Genomic DNA, 18,278 nt, shown 5'->3' with positions numbered 1-18,278 from the left:
TTTGTTTTTGTTTACTTCATATTCTTTTTTTTTTCCGAGAATTATTTATTTATTTATTTATTATTATTTCACATGAGTTTTTGCCAGAGTGAGAGTAAGCAAGTAAGCCACCACGTCCATAATTCGAACCACTGTTGGCCATGTGAGAATTCCAGTGCCTTAACCACCATGCCAATTGCTGGCCCATAGCTTTATATTCTTTTGTGAAAATTTAAGGGTAGTATTTATTTTGGTCCATGTTAATAATCAGGATTGCTTATGGGTATTCAGTTTAGAATTTTTGTTTTGTTTTTCATTTTTCATATTTTAATGTATTTGCAAAGATGCACATGCTTTATAACTGCCACCTAAAGTATCACATATAGAGGTCCATCATTTCTTCTTCTGGAAGGTGATGCATAGTCTTCTGTAGCCAGTAGTTCTCAGATGGTAGCTAGAGTGCAACTCTGAGAAGCAACATTCCATCTCCCTGACCTGTTGCCTTCAATGAACAGATATAGACAGGTCTCTTAGCAGATGAAGAGTTCCGTGTAAGAGAATTTTAAAGATTACTGATGTTCGTTTTCATTCCTTTAAGCCAAAAGCTTAAAAGATGCTAACCATTTCAATAGAAACTTGCAGGAATTATTATATTCCTCCATGCTTTCTAAAATAGAATTCAGCTTTAATTCTTAAAAGTATCATGGTCTCAGAATAGACTTTTATGATAGTCATTGATTTTGTTTTTTTAATTGCCAGTGGGCCAGGGTGCGCCTTAGAGAGAGACAGAGAGACAGAGAATGAGGGAGAAAGCACCTGCAATAGATGTGGCTAAGCTGTCATCTCTTCTTCCATTTCTTCATCCTCTGGTGATTTGGGGCATGCCTGCACATGTTTCTGGTGTGTTGTATAAGCCATTAGGTCTTGAATTTGAACTGGCGTTGATCATGTGAGATCTGGCTCCCTTAAGTACCAATCTATGGGTTCAGCCCCTAGTTTAGTATTTTAATTCAAAAAGGGGGAAATGCTGAACAGCACATTTGCTTCTTTTCTGTATTCAGTGTTTCTATATTGAAAGGAGCATATAATTTTATTGTAAAAGGTTCAAAGCCAAATTTGAATTCCGACTTCGGAGCCTTTACTCTTCCTTAAGATTCTAGGTCTCCATGTCTGTCTTAGGACTCAGAGGAGAGGATTTTAGAAAAATAAGACCATCATACAAGAATGTAACAATCTCTTGTAGTGCAGTTATTAATATAATACCTCTGCTTATCAGAGACCTACACACTTTCTGTCTGGAAGAATAAGCTATAATTAAATAGGGAAGGAGAGCAAAGTCTTTTACAGTGGCAGTTAGAGGGTCTGGACTTACTTAGGGATAAGTAAGATGATGTACACTTAGGTTTGGGGCTTTGTTGCTTGCTTCACTTGCCATTATTCTTTCTTTCTTTCGAATCTCAGGACATTTAACCCTGCAGACTATTCAGATTCTACACCAACAGATGGGTGTGGAACAAAAGTAGTAGTTTGGGAAGCTGCTCAGAATGGTACAGATGAGGGGACTGGTAAGTGTTTTGTTTTTGTCAGAAGTGGATTTTAAATGTTTGAATTATTTGACTTTTATGTTCTTGTACAAAGACAAAGTTTAAAGGTGCTGTTGGAGAAGAATAAAAAATAGGCTAGTCTCCTGTGTCTGAGACTGTTTTTCATTCTTAATTCCAAAGTCTCTTAAATTTCATTGATGATGAAGAATTTGATCTTCCCTTGGGCACTAAGAGAAACAGGCTGTATAATGCAGTCTGTCTGCATAAATCAGAAAAACCATAGCTCCAGTCACACTGTGTCACAGATACACAGTACTTCTTAGGAGAAAACTTTATTGAAAATGTTATCACTCCTTATGGTGGATACTGAAACTTGAATTAGATAAAGTGATAGATGATAAATAGGTACAGGGCAGCATTTCTTCTGCAGCCTTTTCTGTGCCCTGCTTATTCTGGATCGTTTGTTTCTGAAATTCATGAGTAATTTTTGTTAATTGTTTATTTATATAGAACTCTTCAGAGGATTTATTCATGACCATATACATTAATCATTGAGATTGTATTTATAAAAACATAATTTAACACTTAGTGAAATAGAATCCAAAATAGACATACAGGTCAATAACTTACCAAAAAGCAAACTGTCCCTACCTCTGTCTGTCTCTGCTGAATGCATGTCCTATTTGGTCTTTCTGTATCTCTCCAGTGAGTGTATGAACTCTGTGGCAAAAATATTTCAAGAGGGTGGGGGAGCAGCAGGTAGCATAGAGGTTAAAGTGGCTAGATCCCATGTGTCTGATGGCGTGGTTCAAATCCAGAACCTGGCGGCTTGAAAATCACGCCAGGCACATGTTTGTGAATGACCAGAATCCCAAGAGATGAGGAATGTGGACATTTCCCCTAGGGGTGTTTTCTCACTTTTTCTCTCACTGCCTCTTTCTCTGGCTTGTTTTCACATGCCCTATAGCAAAATCTTAATCGTAAAAAGATTCCTTGGCCCATCCACAGTGGTGGCAGTGTAATAAAATGTTCTGTAATGCAATGTGCTTACAATATGCTGTAAGCCACATTGGAGATTGGGTTTGGTTCCTGTGTTGACCTGTTTACACAGAGCATGCGTGCTGTCATCCTGGCTGTCTTGGAAAGGATGTAGGGAGGATCACAGCATGAGACCCTGTTGAGGTGCTTTATTTCTCTCCCTCTCTCTCCCTCTTAAATGTACACCATGAAAAGATTTTTAGGGCCAGCAGGCAATGTGGAACTTAAGGTGGCTGGATCTCACATGCCAACTGTGTGGTTTGAGTCCTGGACCTGGTGGCTTGAAAAATAATGCTGGTTGCGTGTATGTGCATCCACCCAAATCTTGAGAGGATAATGGAGGAGAAGGGATTGTGGGGTGGCCATCCCCCTAGAGGGTGATTTCTTACTTTTTGTCCTTCTCTGTATCTCTTAGGTGAGCTCATGAGCCCTATAGTAATTTAAAAAAAGAAAAATAAAAAATATTTTTATGTAGGACCCAAAAATCTTAAGTCATGAAAGAAAAACTTTACAAAGTAGATTTTTATCAAAAATTATGACTTTTTAACTCTTCTAAAGAGCATAAACAAAAGATGAGCCATCTTGCTTAAAAAATAATCTTTATACAGAATGTATAAAGAACTCTCATGGGACCAGCAGATGGTATAATGGTTACATCGCTGGACTTCCATGTATTTGACCCACATGATTCAAGGTCCGGACCCAGAGGCTTAAAACTCATGCCAGGTGTGTGTGCCTAAAATCCCAAGAGGAGAATGGAGGAGAAGGGATTGTGGTGTGGCCATCCCTCCCACCAGGGGTTGATTTCTCACTTTCTGTCTCTCTGTCTTTCTGGCGAGTGCATGTGCCCTATAGCAAAAATCTCTCTAAAACAAAACAAAACAAAACAAAAAACTCTCACTACTTAATAATAAGTAAACAACCCCCCCCCCAAAAATAAGTAATTAAAAAGAGCAACAAAAATGATTAAGTTCTTTAAATGAATAGTGGTGATGGCTGCACAACAATGTGAATGTACTTAGTGTACACTGGAACCACACTGTATACTTAGTGTCAGGATGGTAAGTTTTATGTAATATATACTTTACTACAATAAGAAATGGCTCAGAACTTTATGCATGCATATATAAGTATGCATATGTATATTGGGTCATCAGAGAAGTCATGAGTATTTTTGCATAGAAAAATGCATCAGAAGGACCAGCAGTTAGCATAATGGCTATGTCACTGGACTCCCACGTACTTGACCGCGGTTCGAGTCCCAGACCTGGCGGCTTGAACTTGCGCTGGGCATGTGTGCATGTGTGCCCAAGATCCCAAGAGGAGAATGGAGGAGAAGGGATTGTGGCGTGGCCATCACCCCTGGGGGGTGATTTCTCGCTTTCTATCTCTCTGTCTCTCTCTGTCTTTCTGGCGAGCGCACGCACCATATAGCGAAAACCTCCCCCTCCTCCCCAAAAAAGCATCAGAAATGATGACCTAATACACACATACACACCTCATAAAAAGTTGAGAACATCTGCCATGTTGTCACATGTGTATGGCATTGCCTTTTCCCCATCCCAGAATTAAGCTAGGAGAAACACTAACCCAAGACCCTTCTGTAGAGCTGTTTGTTCGGGGGCAGTAGCATTTCTTGTCAGTAAGCACCCAGAATAAAAGTATCATCATCCCCAACAAGGTGCTGAGGATTATTTTTATAGCATCCCATTTTCTTAGTGCCATGTGGGAAGTTGGATTTTCATGATCTTAATTTATATTCTACCTTTGTAGGAAAAGATAAAATGATAGGAAATGGTTTGGAGATGAGAGGATATCTTTATCCATTTGTTCCTTTAATAAAAGGAAACTATAAATTTCTTCAACCTTGAAAATTGTGATGATGTTGCTTTCTTGCAGATAATTGAACTAAAGTCACTGGGTTCCTCATTCTAATGTGAGGGTAAAGAAAGTGTTAGATAGCATATTCTTGGGGTGAGAGACACTCATTCTTTTTTTGGAGAGGTTTTGCTATAGGACGCGTGCGCTTACCAGACAGACAGAGAGAGACAGAGAGATAGAAAGTGAGAAATCACCCTCCAGAGGGGATGGCCATGCCGCAATCCCTTCTCCTCCATTCTCCTCTCGGGATCTTGGGCACGCACGCACACGCGCCCGGCGTGAGTTTAAGCCACCGGGTCCGGGACTCGAACCGTGATCGACTACGTGGGAGTCCAGCAACATAGCCATTACGCTAACTGCTGGTCCCCAGAGACACTCATTCTTGAGTTAGACTACTTATTCTTAGTTTTCTGTACTGACCTTGGAAAGCATACTTTTTCACTGCCAGATACCAAAAGCAATGACTCAGTGACATGTAAGCCTGGGAAATACATACATTTCATTTTTAGCAGGCATAGCTTGATTAATTACTGGTTTGGAAAGCCTTTAGTGAGCAAACCTCGCTAATGGTGAACTAATTAGGTAGTTAATTTGCAAAGTTTTTATTTCATTTGGCTAGAGGTTACTTCTCTATGCAGAGACATGAGAAGTGTGATTGCTTCAATGTTAGTTTTCTTTAGATTTTTTTCCTGTTTGTCGCTAATCAGTTTGAGACCACCTGAAAACTGGGTGCTATATAGGGCAGCGCTTTGTGTAAGTGGTTTATTTTGGCCACTGGAGAAAGAGAACATTGAAAAGCCAGGTAGTACCAGTCTATTTCTTGCCCCACAGAACACCGTTCCTATAATAAGACTGCTGAGAAGCTGCTGGGAGGAGATCAATTCCATATGGAGGGGATCAGAGTTTTGTACAGGAACTCTCACCAACTGAGACTTTCCATTCTGTTTTATCGGAATGTACATAAGTCCTATTTCAGGAAAAGCAAAACAGTCCTTTACAGAAGAAAGCTGATCTGTATCCTAAGCATTGTAATAAAAAGTTAAAATGGGGGCTGGCAGGTGGCATGGTGGTTAAAGGTGCTGGATTCCCACATGGCTGACCGTGGTTCAAGTTCTGGACCTGGTGGCTTCTTTTCTCACTTTCCCTCTCTCTCTGTCTGATGAAACTGGAAAATAATAACAATAATAAATAAAGTTAAATAAAAAAATTTTTTTTCTTTTTTTTGACATTTTATTTTATTTCATTTTTAAAAAATTATTATTTACTTTTTTTTAATACATTCAATTACATTATTTAGCTTTCAAGGTGATCATTTCAATATATGAACATTTCTCCCCGGTCTAGTTGATGAAAATATAACAACACTACCTCCCTGTCTCAACAATGCTGTCTTCGTATCCCTCCTCCAAATGTTCTTCCCCAGGCCCCACTCCTCCACACACACCACATCTGGCATTCACATCCACCTCTTCTGTTTGTACATCCTTGAGCCTGTCAGTTTCAGTTATAGAGTGCGAACATTCGGTATTAAAAAATAATTAAAAAAAAAGATGAAAAAAAAAGTTAAAATGGAAAAAACAAAAACAAAAACCTCATGCCAGGCACGTGTGTGTGCGCATGTCCAAAATCCCAAGAGGAGAATGGAAGAAAAGGGATTGTGGTGTTGCTAGTTCCCCCTAGGAGGTGACTTCTTACTTTTTGTCTCTTTGCCTCTCTGGTGAGTACATGTGCCCTATACCAAAAATCTCTGAAAAAAAATTTTTTTAAAGCCACAATGAATTATCCATGACTGATTTTCTACAACTCCTTTAAAAAAAAAAACTGACGGGCTGGCAGGTGATGTGGTGGATAAAGCTACTTGATTCCTGCATGGCCGACCACAGTTTGAGGCCCAGACCTGGTGGCTTGCTTTTTTGCTTTCTCTTTCTCACTGTCTGTCTCTGTCTGGTCAGATTAAGAAATAATAATAACAAATGGAATTAAATAAATAAATAATTTTTAAATAAGATGGAACGAAAACTGATAATACCAAATGCTGGTGGACATGGCTGAATTAGTGGGACTTAATACATTCCTGATAGGTAAGTGTACCTTTAAAAAAAAAAAATTAGTGAAGTACTTGGTTGGTTGGTCGGTTGATTGGTTGTGATTTTCAAGCCACCTGATCCAGGAGTCGAACCATTGTCAGCACTGTGAGCATCTAGCACCTTAACCACCACATTACCTGCTGGCCCCGGGAAAGTGTACCTTTGTCATACAATCTGACCGTCCCATGCTAGATTTTTACATTAAAGTGGAATTAAAACATATCCAAACAAAAATCTGTATGTGATGTTCGCAGTGGCTTTATTTATCACTTCCTTTGATTTTTCTAAAATCAAGTATCGAAGCAGAATGTCAAATTAACCAATTAGCAGCTTTTTTTTCTGTATAATTTCCTTTCTCTCTTTTCTCATCTCCCTTATCTTCTGTCTTCTCTTCTTCCTTCCCCTTGTTTTCACTTGGTGTAGCAATTTCTTGCTGCAAAATATTTAGATTAGCAAAACTAGTTGTAGAATACAATTTAATGATGTCTTCAGGTGCTGTTTGTCCAGAGGCCTCCACAGGGTAGTATCATTGTTGATCAGAGTTCTGAGTACTGAGTCTGGCTTTCAGCCCTAGTCTCGCCAGCTTGAGTTTTTGTTGTTGTTGTTGTTGTTTGTTTTTGTTTTTTAATTTATTTATTTTACATTCATTCACTGAGTATCATCACAGCATACAAAATGTGATTTCCCATCCAGAATACATTGTATAGTGGTTTAATCATAAATGTTATTGACATTTCTTGTTTCATATATATATGTATATATATATTTTTCCCCCTATTTCTCACCCCCTGCCATTTCCCACCCTCCTCCCACACTATATCTGGTATTAACAGTTGCTTTCCAGTTCTTCTCCCCCTCCATATTTTATTGATTCACAAAATATCTTAATCTATTTTCAAAGCAAATTCAGCTGATATATACATATCTGTGAATACATGTAAGACTTTAGGCATTAAGGTCTAAGTAGGATGAATATACTATAAAGTAGCACCTAACTGATGCTAGATAGTTTACTGCAATCATTAAATAGGTTTTTTTAATATTTTTTTAATTTCAAGAAAATCAGTTTTAGCTTTAATAAATCAAAATTATTAAAGACTTTATTTTATACATTATTATTAATGAAAATAAGATTTTTTCATTATTCATGAAAAATAAAATTATTAATTTGCTACAGGGCATGCACACTCACGAGAGAGAGAAGAGAGAAAGAGAGAGAGAGAAAGTAAACTGCTAGTTTTAGGACTCAAACAGTAGTTAGTCCACCATGTGGGAGTCTAGTGCGTTTGTCACTATGCCACCTGCTGGCCCTGCAGCTTGATTTTGACAGTATAATGTTGCATATCCATTTCTAATGTGAGAAAAATCTTATTTTAACCAAACTAGACAGACTGATGTATAATGCTTGTTTATAAATTTGCTAAAAGAAATACCTGTCTAACAGGGTAGTGATCTCTCTGGTAAGTGGGACTGGAACCTGGTAAATATGGGAATAGATGAGGATTTTTGATGTATTAATAATTTGAATGTTTTAGAGTCACCAGGCAGATTCAGCAGGTAGCATAGTGGTTAAGATGTTGGGCTCCTATATGGCCCATTGAGGTTCAAGTCCCGGACCTGGAGGCTGGCTTTCTTGCTTTCTCTCTCTGTTTGTCTGTCTCTCTCTGGTGAGTGCACATGCCCTATAGCAAATTTAAAAATAATAAATAAAATTAAATAATTGTTTTTAAAAATTATTATCAGGCATAGGACTTAGAGCTTCAGTCATAAATAATTTCTCTTCTAATGAGAGCTTTCATTGTTTTGATATGTTAAAACCTTCCATTTTACATTGGTCCACAGAACTAGCAGCAAATGTTCACAGTATAGTTCAGGATCTGCCAAACAAAAGTTCTTATGGACTCAAAGGTATGAATGTTTTATTTTAGAAATTTACTTGGTAAGACTCTTATAAAATGACTATACTGTTTTCTATTTTATGAAGATAAGCTAATAAAAATTTATCAGATAAATATTTATAAATGATATTTTACAAAAACTTGATAAGATAAAGTTATAAACAGGCTTTTAAAGTGCCATAAAATTTTGCATCATCATTTTTGTTTTGTCTAAGTTTTTTTCCTTTTCTGGATTTTTGTTAGACCATTAATATCAAATTCAGTTGAAAACAAAGTATCTCAGATTTATTGTTTTAGCAGAAAATAATTTATTATCACTGAAATTTTCTCATATTTTGGGAGGTATGGGTCTGTGGATCTAACATTCAGTTATGTGGACCAACTCCTTAACTGTAAAATTTAAAATTCCAACGTAGGACAAAGACCTGAGTGAACCTGTACGCATCTTTTTTTTTTTTTCTAATGTTTTTAAATTTACATTTTATTACATGTCTTTACAGTATACATTTCTTTTTCCAACACAAATACCATGCATGTCAGTCAAGACAAGGATATTTCTATATGAATTATAATCATCAAATAGCTTCTCATTTTTTGTCAGTTAAGCATACTTTTACCCATTTTTTCTTTCCCTTTTTCCCTCCCCTTCCATACTAAATTTTTTTTCCTCCCACATTTTATTAATTCACAAAAGATCTTAAAGTATGGACAAAGCTAGAATCTAGTGGCAAGTGCACTGTAATTTTCTTCTGAAACAATTTTTTTTCTCTATCCATTTCCTCTTTTACTAAAGAGAGATATAAAATAACTTATTTGCAAAAAAAAATAATAATAATTAGGTTAACTTCAATTTGGTCTGTTACAAATAGCTCCATGAGAAGTCAATTTCTGATGCAAGGCAACACATAGTATTGTATTATAGAACTTAACACAAATAACCATTCTGCTACAAAATAAGAACTCTCACAAATATCTTCCAATTTCAGAGGGGGGGCTCAGAAAGGGAGGAAAGTTTGTTTCAGTTTAAAAAAACTCTTTGTTTAACAAATTGCTGAACCTGAAAAGTCAAAAGAAAACAAGAATCCTTACACCTGGAAGACAAAACAAGAAAATCAGTAAAGTTTTCGAAAAAAGTCATAGAATTCTACTTCACCAGTTCAGTCTCCTGTAATCTCTCTTTTGTTGAATTTGCAATGTTACTGTGATCTGAACTTTCTGTTAACATTCAACATTATTATTGATATTTCAGAACTTGTCCCTACCATTAAGTTGGCCTTTTTCTTGGTCATGTTTTGTTCTCTTATTTGTCTGTCTGTCCTTAGTTTTCTTGGTACAGTACTCCCTTCATAACTTCTCGAAGAGCTAGTCTGGTGTTGGTAAATTCTTCAGGTTTTGTTTATCTGAGAATGTTCGTATGTTCTCTTCCCGCATGAAGGATTATCTTACTGGACACAGTGTTTTTGGTTGAAATTGTTTTTCACTTAACACTTTGAATATATTTTCCCATTCTTTCTTTGATGGCACTGTTTCTGATGAGAGGACCAACATTAGCCTGATGGGATATCCTTTGAAAATAACTTGACATTTTTCTCTTGCCAATTTTAGTATCTTATCTCTGTCTGTGGTTTTGGTCAATCTGGCTATGATGTACCTTGGAGATCTTCTTGGGTTGATTCTGTGTGGGGTCCTTTGTATTTCTTGGGTCTGAATATTTTAATGCCTCTGTAGATATCAAAGTTTTCTTTCAGGATTTCATGGAATAGATTTTCAGTGCCCTGATTAGTTTCTTCATCTTCTGGGATACCAATTATCTGAATGTTTGGGCGTCAAATGGTATCTAGTATTATTCATGTATTCTCATTTTTTTGGGGGGGTTATTTTCTCAGTCTTTTTGGTGAATTTTCTAGGTCAGAGGTTCTGTCTTCTCCATCTGCAATTTGATCTTCTACATGATCTATTGACTTTTAATACTATCAAGGGGGACTTTGATTTCCTGTATTACAGCCTTCATCTCTAACAGTTCCATTTGATTCTTTTTTATGGTGTGTATTTCCTCTTTCACATTGTGGAAGAACTTCCTCACTTCCTGGAACTCGTTGTCTTTTCTCCTTCATTTTCTGGAGTTCACTGTCTTTCTTCTCTTGCATCTCTGTTAGCTTTGTCACTGTGAATAGCCTAAATTCTTTATCTGACATTTCCACAAGTACTATCTGGATAATGAAGGGTTGTTCTTTCTCCTTGGGGGAGAGGTATTTTCTTGATTTCTCATAGTTCTTGTGCATTTGTGGTGGTGGTTTCTGGTCATCTGATACAGTACTTCCTACTTTCTTGTAGTTAATTCTGAGTACTAGAGGCGTGCAGAAGGAGATGGCCTGCAGCATTTTTCTGTGGTTCTGTTTCCCTGGTCTTTAAACAAGCAACCTGCACTAGCTTTTTTCTCTGGGTGTTAGGCCAGAATGAAGGGTTTGGGGCAGTAACTTTCTGGTTAAAGGGGCAAGGCTAGGCCCACCTCAGATACACATGGATTCTGGCTTTTCACTGGGTGTTGGGCGGGAAGGAGCAACCTGTACACATTTTTATCTGATGTCTGGCATATTTTATAGTCTCTAAGTGTAGTGGGTCACACAATAGCTTGCTCCTGGCTTCTGAAATGGGGCTTTCCCTGTATTTCTGGATGTACCATTCTATTACGTTACATATCTGCTGCCAGCTCTTTTTCTTGGCATGGTTTTCCTGAAGGCTACATACTACATCTTTTGCCTGCTTTCAAATGTCTTTAGAGTCTCACCAATTCTACATGTTCAAATTTATGTTTAATTATTTTCCAAATACTGCTCTTCAAGTGGTATGCTAGTCTCTGCTGGTCCCATAAAGTTTTTTTGTTTTTGTTTTTGTTTTTTAAAGAGGTTTTCGCCCTTGAGCATGTGCTTTGGCCAGACAGAGAGACACAGTGAGAGGGAGAGTGTGAGAAATCCCCTATTGGGATGACCACACTGCAATCCCTTTTTCTCTACTCTCCTCCTAAGAATTTGAGCATACATGCACATGTGCCTGATGTTAGTTTCAAGCTGCTGGTCTGAGACTCAAATCACGATCAGCCATGTGGGTGTCCAGCGATGTAACTACTATGCCATCTGCTGGCCCCAGAAAGTTTTTTTTTTTTTTTTTTGAGGTTTTTGCTATAGGGTGTGTGCGCTCGCCAGACAGCAAACAGAGAGACAGAAAGTGAGAAATCACCCCCCAGGGGGGATGGCCACACCACAATCCCTTTTTCTCCATTCTCCTTTTGGGATCTTGGGCACGCACACACATGTGGCTGGTGGGAGTTTTAAGCCACCAGGTCTGGGACATGAACCGTGGTCGACTACATGGGAGTCCAGCGACATAACCATTACGCTAACTGCTGGTCCCAGAAAGTATGTTTTAAACTGTACCGTATTTTTAATATTCTCTCTATACGTTTTATATATATATATATATATTTTTTTTTTTTTGGAGAGGTTTTTGCTATAGGGTACGTGCGCTTGCCAGACAGACAGAGAAATCAAAGTGAGAAATCACCCCCCTGGGGGGATGGTCACGCTGCAATCCCTTCTCCTCTCGGGATCTTGGGTACGCCCGCATACGCGCCCGGCGTGAGTTTTAAGCCACCGGGTCCGGGACGCAAACCACGGTTGACTATGTGGGAGTCCAGTGACATAGCCATTACGCTAACTGCTGGTCCCCGTTTTATAATTCTTCATCATTGTTTTTTACTTGGTAATATCCTTTCTTTCTTTTTCTTTTTTTTTTACGTCTCATCTGTCAGATCACCTAGCCTTCAAGGTTTTTGTTGTGCTCTATCTTCCCTATGAAACTTAACCATCCTTTTATGAACTTCTTCATCTTCCAAATTTGGTCAGTTCTATGAAATTTATTATTTAATCACAGGCAAAATTTTGTTATTTCAATGCATACAATATCTTAACATGCATTTGGATTTTAAAAGTTGTAGGGGTGGGAGGGAATCTATCCTACGAAAAAGCATGTAACAGTCACAAGAATGGAAATTTATTGTGTGTTGTAATATTTTTTACTTGCTTGAGATGCTATGCATTTATGCTTTGAGAACCCATATTATATGCTGTAAAGATGTACAATGAATAAATTAAATATAATATATACATAAAAAATGTAAATTATTTAATTTACCGCATTCCTACTGTTGGAAAAATGGAATGTGCACTTGTCCTTCAGTAATGGAAACATTATTTCACAGTATACAATAAAGAATAATTTGGAATAAGACTGTATTTGACTTTATAATATAAACTTTGATTGTTTTTCCCCAACAGGGGCCTGGAAGAATTCTGTAGAGGAGTGGACAACAGAAGACTGGACTGAAGATGTAAGTTTTTGGTATCAAATCAGATTCATCTTTCTTTTTTGTCAGGTGGAGGTGTCTGTGCATGGAAGAAAGCCTGAAATGTCTTATCTTGGCCCCATTTCTGACATTTGTCCTAGCCATGTTCTTAGAGTCATAAGATATTTTCAAAGGGAAGTTCTTGGTTTCAGTTTTTGTTGTTGTTTTTAGATTTTTTTGCCATAGGACACATGTTCTAGCGAAAGAGGGGGAAAGTGAGAAATCACTCCCCCAGGAGGGCGTGGGGATGGCCATGCCTTAATCCCTTCTTCATTCTTCTCTTAGGATTTCAGGTACACACGCACAAATGCCTAGTATATTTTCTAAGCTGCTGGGTATGGGACTTGAACTGTGTAATCGGCTATGTAGGATGAGAAAAAAAAATACTCAAGGGAAAGAATTAATGGGTTTTAAGTACCAACCTTCAAAATTATATAAATCGATCCAGATTTTGTGATTTATTATTTATTATTTTTCTGTGTCTATTTTATATGTTTCCATTTATGTTGTCAGGAACTTCTTGGAATGGAAAACAGGAAGCTGACTTGTTTAATGACCTTAAATAGGACACAGATCCTCAAGTCTTGGTTATTTTTCCTTGTGAAAAGAGGATTGGGTACTTCCTATTATTTGGCTCCCAGTTCATGTTCAACAATACTGCAGCATACATTTATTTTTACCTTATAAAATTAGGTACTATTAATGTTCTTAACTCATGAGTGTTTTTTTAGAACTTTGCACTTACGCTTCTGTTCTCTTTTTAGCAATATGGCTTGTTAGGGAGTCAGTTGGATAGAATATGACAAAGAAGAAGAGTAGATGTGTTCATTTTTATCAGATTTTAGGAGATTTAGGGTATATTTTCACTGCTGCTACATACTTACCTAACGTTAGGGGCATGATACCATCTGACTCTGGCTCAGTATCATTCAGGTATGATGTTACTCGTCACAAGGGGGGCTAGGTTAGAAAAATGGGATAGGCCTCAGTGTTAAAGGGAAGTCAAAGTGCTGCCTGTGGACACCTTACTTTATTTGAAACAGGGTTGTCCAACTTGTAAGTGTTTTCATTATTTGGTATTTTGTTAAGATTTTGTTGGTTGGGGGGGATTTGTCCCAGGGGTAAGAGCTTTACATCTCTTTGATTGTCAGTCAGCAGGCAGGTTAGACTATCAGCAGGAGATCAGAAGGCAAGACCAGTATTTAGATTCTAGCTGTGTTGACCTTGGAGAAAGCATCTTTTCATGTTGAGCCTCCTATTTTTCAGCTATATTATGAGGAAAATAGCTATACCCACACAGTTTTTCTGTCGACCAGGTGAAGTCTTAGGAAAGTCTGATAACAAGTAATTACACATGCAAAGAGACGTTACTATTGTGCTGTCATAATATATGTAATTCCTGAAGAGTTACATAGAGAGTTTGGGCATCTCCTTTTCCAAAGAGTCATCAATAATTTTGTATTTTTCTGAGGTGATACTAAGTAATATTTATTGACAGGAATAATCTAAAATGTGGATTCTCAAAACAAAATAATGTAAATTTAGGGCTGGCCCCATAGCCTAGTGGTTAAAGTGAGCTGGATCCCACACAGCTGACTGTGGTTTGAATCCTGGACTGATGGCTTAGAAAACATACTGGGCACATGTGTATGAATGTTCAAAGTCAAGGTGGAGAAATGGATGATACAGGATTGCATTGTGACCATGTTCTATTTGTGGGGGTGGGCTTTCTCACACACTCTCTCGTTTTCTTTGTTGTGTTCTCTGGTGAGTGCACATGCCCTCTACCAATTAAAAAATAAACATGAATTCTAAATTCCTTCTAAACCTTAGAACAATAACTCTCCCCTCCTACCATTAATTTATTTGATTGTTTTTGATAAAGACTTTTGCCTTAGGATGTATGTTCTCTGGAGAGACAGAGACAGAGAGAAAGTGAGAAATCACCCCCCCGGGGGTTGGCCATACTGCAGTCCCTTCTCATCCATTCTCCTCCTGGGATCTTGGGCACACATGCACATGCGACCAGCATGAGTCTCAAGCCATCAGGTCTGGGACTTGAACCGTGGTTGGCCATATGAGAGTCCAGTGACAAAACTACTATATCATCTGCTGTTCTCCCACCCACCCACTACCATTTTTAAAGAAAGAAGGAAACAATCCAGTGTTCTGTATTTTACCAGTGTTAGATACGGTGTCACTACTTTTAGCGATTCTCATTTACCTTGAATTTCATATGTATAACTCTTTAGATTCAGATTTACTTGGTGATTGATTTTTACTGTATTCTCTTATTGGTTCTCTCATTTTATTTCTTTTTCTTTTTTAAAATTTGCTAGAGGGTGTTTGAGCTTGCTAGAGAAAGAAATATATAGAGAGAAAGTGAGAAAGAACACTCATGGGGGATGGCCATTCCACAGTCTCCTCTTTTCCATTCTTCTCTCTGGATTTTGAGCACACACATGTCAGGCATGTTTCTCTAGCTGCTAGATCTAGGACTTGAACTAGGTAGTCACTCATGTGAGATAGAACAGTTCTTTTTTTTTTAATTTATTTTAATTAATTAATTAATTTTTAAATTTTCATGCCAGAATATGTATGCATGTACCAGACAGAGAGAGAGAAAGCATCTCCCCTCCATAGGGCCTGGTATTCCTCCATCCCATTTCCTCTGTTCATCCTTCCCATTAGTATCCTGGGCAGGCTATATACATATACCTAGGCCTGGAATTATTTTTTAACATTATTTATTATTATTTTAAAAGGAACATGTGGTCAACAGAGAGAGACAAAGAGAGATAGAGAGAGAAAGTTAGAAAGCAAGCCACCAGGTCTAGTACTGAAATCATGGTCAACCACATGTGGGAATCCAACACCTTAACCACCACACCGCGTGCTGGCCCTGAGAAATGGGTTTCAAATTGAAGGGTCTTGTGGGATATGCTCCTCCCCACACAGCATTTTCTTTTTTAATTAATTTTTTTAGAGAGATTCTTGCTCTAGGGCACGTGCACTCACCAGAGACAAGAGAATGAAAAATCATCCCTCAATGGGGGTGGCCATACAGCAATCCATTCTCCTTTATTTTGGGCATGCACACATGTACCTGGCGTGTTTTAAGCCGCTGGGTCCAGGACTCAAACTACGTAACCATTATGCCATCTACTGGCCCCCCTCAACGCAGCACTTAACCACTGCTCAATGGGACTGATCCTGCTGCACTCTTTTTCTTAATTCTATTTAATTTTTAAATTTCTTCAAGGTAAAGATGGATTCTTTGGGATTCTTTACTATCCTGGCCCTTCTTGTTGAGTCAGTCATCAGTTTAGCACTTTTTGTCGTTCAAGAAAATGGACATCTACTGTCTGATCTCTCTCTGCTTACATATTACTGTCTCAGAAAGTCTGAGTTTATACAGTGTTTCAGTTTTAAGACATTTAAGGTTGATAATTATAGGAAACTTGAATAGCATTTTAATTTGTTTACCATGTTATCTCATCAGATCATTTTCCAGCTTTTCAAAGCCTTCTCCCTATGTTGGAAAAATGAAAAGAACATATGTCATTAATTTATGTCAGTTGAGGTTTCAGAAAATTTATCCTTAGTACCCTACAAGTTAAAACAGTATGGACGAATCTCACAATAATTATACTGAGTGTGAGAAGCCATACATAAAAGCGAATACTTGGGACCAGCAGATGGTATAATGGTTATATCACTGGACTCCCACATGGCCTACTTACTGTGTTTCAAGTCCTGAACCAGAGGCTTGAAACTCACATCGGGCGTGTGTGTGTGCATGCCCAAAGATCCTGAGAGGAGGATGGAGGATAAGGAATTGTGGCATGGTTCTCTCCCCTGGGGTGGGGGGTGATTTCTCACTTTCTATCTCTGTTTCTCCAGCGAGCACATGTGCCCTGTAGCAAAAATCTCTCTTAAAAAAATGAATATTTTATGATTTCATTTAAAATTATAGAAAATGCATTTAATAATCTATATCTAATATAATCTAATATCTAATATAATCTATAGTGACAGAACTTTTGCCTCTGGTTGCCTGGGTATGGAAGCAAGTAGTGGGAGTAAGGAATTATAGGGAAAAAATCCAGCTAGTAAAGAAATCTGTTCATTGGTTTGATTATGGTGATGATTTCCTTAGGGTATGCATGTGCCAAAATGCACTCAGTTATTTAGTTTGAGCATTTAAATTTATTATTTGCGTTATACCTCAGTGAAATTATTTTTAATAATTTTAAAGTGTCTTTATTTCTTGCATTAGTGAAAGAGACAGGCACATCTGTGCCTGGTATGTTTAGAGAGGTCTTCAGACGTGGACCTTCCCATGTTGATCAGATTTACAGAATGTTAGATTACTGCTTTGCTGATGTTTGGCCCCAAAAATATTTCTTTTTAAATAAAATAAAGTTATTTTAATAAAAATTAAAATGAAATGTAAATTGCTAATTAAAGATGTACAGAAGACAAATGTCTTGGTGACAAAAGCATCAGTTACTTTATCATTTCAAACTTGTCTTTTTTGTGCCATTTTTTGGTAACATTGTTGGCTTTATTGGTTGGTATTCTTGTATTGTGGCAAATAGAATAGTGAGACTAGTACTTTGGACTTGAACCCTAGTTTGGCTTTATTTCACTACGTTTTTATTTTTTAAAGAATTATTTAACATAAATAATGTTAATTTGACCAGAGAAGGACAAAGTGAGAGAGAGAGAGAGAGAGAGAAAGAAAAAGCAAGCCCCCAGGTTGGAATCCAGTGCCCTTAACAACCACTCCACTTAGTGATCTGTTTTTGTATGCAAAAATGCTTCATGACTTTCCTGATGACCCAATATTTCACAGTGCTTTGTTTGCCTATTATGAAGTCATTCTTGGAAGATTATTCAGTCTAAAATTACCTTCAGTAAAGAAAATGACTTATCCTGCTCACTTGTGTGCTTCCTTTATAGTTAGAACATTGTTTTGGTGAATTGTGAGTACTGATAACTAACAGTTGCCAGGAATTCAATATATTTTTTATCTTGTTTTATATATAGTAAGATTAAAAATTTATTTTCAACTCTTCACGCAGCTGTCTGAAACAAAGGTGTTCACTGCCTCATCTGTTCCAGCAGAGAACCACATTACAGCTGGGCAAAGGTAAACACTTTTGCCATCTTTTGTTATTCAAAGCACAATTGAAATTTTTTGCTTCAGGAAAAGTATTTTCATATTTGGGTCTCTTTCATTTTTTTTCCCCCATTTCTTCTAGGGATAAAGCCGATTAGGTGACAGAGCTTTAGTCATTTCCTAATTGGTTGCATCCACTGATGAATTAAATAGCAGTTATTTTTGTGGCTTGTTAGCAATTGTCGCAGAGATTATGTGAAGCCTTTTTCACTGGTTCTTTTCATTTCTTTAAACCTTTTTGTTTATTCTAGACAGAATGAAGTT

At 37.4% G+C, this 18,278-nt stretch overlaps 1 protein-coding gene across 4 annotated transcripts in view; it reads left to right on the top strand.

Annotated features, from left to right (window-relative positions):
• The window catches only part of UBAP2 (ubiquitin associated protein 2), a 118,037-nt gene that overhangs the window by 59,033 nt on the left and 40,726 nt on the right, over window positions 1-18,278 (top strand). For 2 of the 4 annotated variants that reach the window (XM_006143113.2, XM_006143109.2), the window contains 4 exons: window positions 1,441-1,544; window positions 8,372-8,437; window positions 12,762-12,814; window positions 17,917-17,984. In XM_006143113.2, coding sequence (XP_006143175.1) covers window positions 1,441-1,544; window positions 8,372-8,437; window positions 12,762-12,814; window positions 17,917-17,984 — 291 coding nt within the window. The remainder of the gene's footprint in view (window positions 1-1,440; window positions 1,545-8,371; window positions 8,438-12,761; window positions 12,815-17,916; window positions 17,985-18,278) is intronic. The other 2 variants (XM_006143110.2, XM_006143111.3) reach the window with 2 other exon arrangements.

The sequence above is a fragment of the Tupaia chinensis genome, unplaced genomic scaffold (genome assembly GCF_000334495.1).
Source record: "Tupaia chinensis unplaced genomic scaffold, TupChi_1.0 Scaffold000093_1, whole genome shotgun sequence".
Lineage (NCBI taxonomy): Eukaryota > Metazoa > Chordata > Mammalia > Scandentia > Tupaiidae > Tupaia > Tupaia belangeri.
Note: the sequence above shows the minus strand (reverse complement) of the source record. Positions and strands in the feature narration are given on the sequence as shown.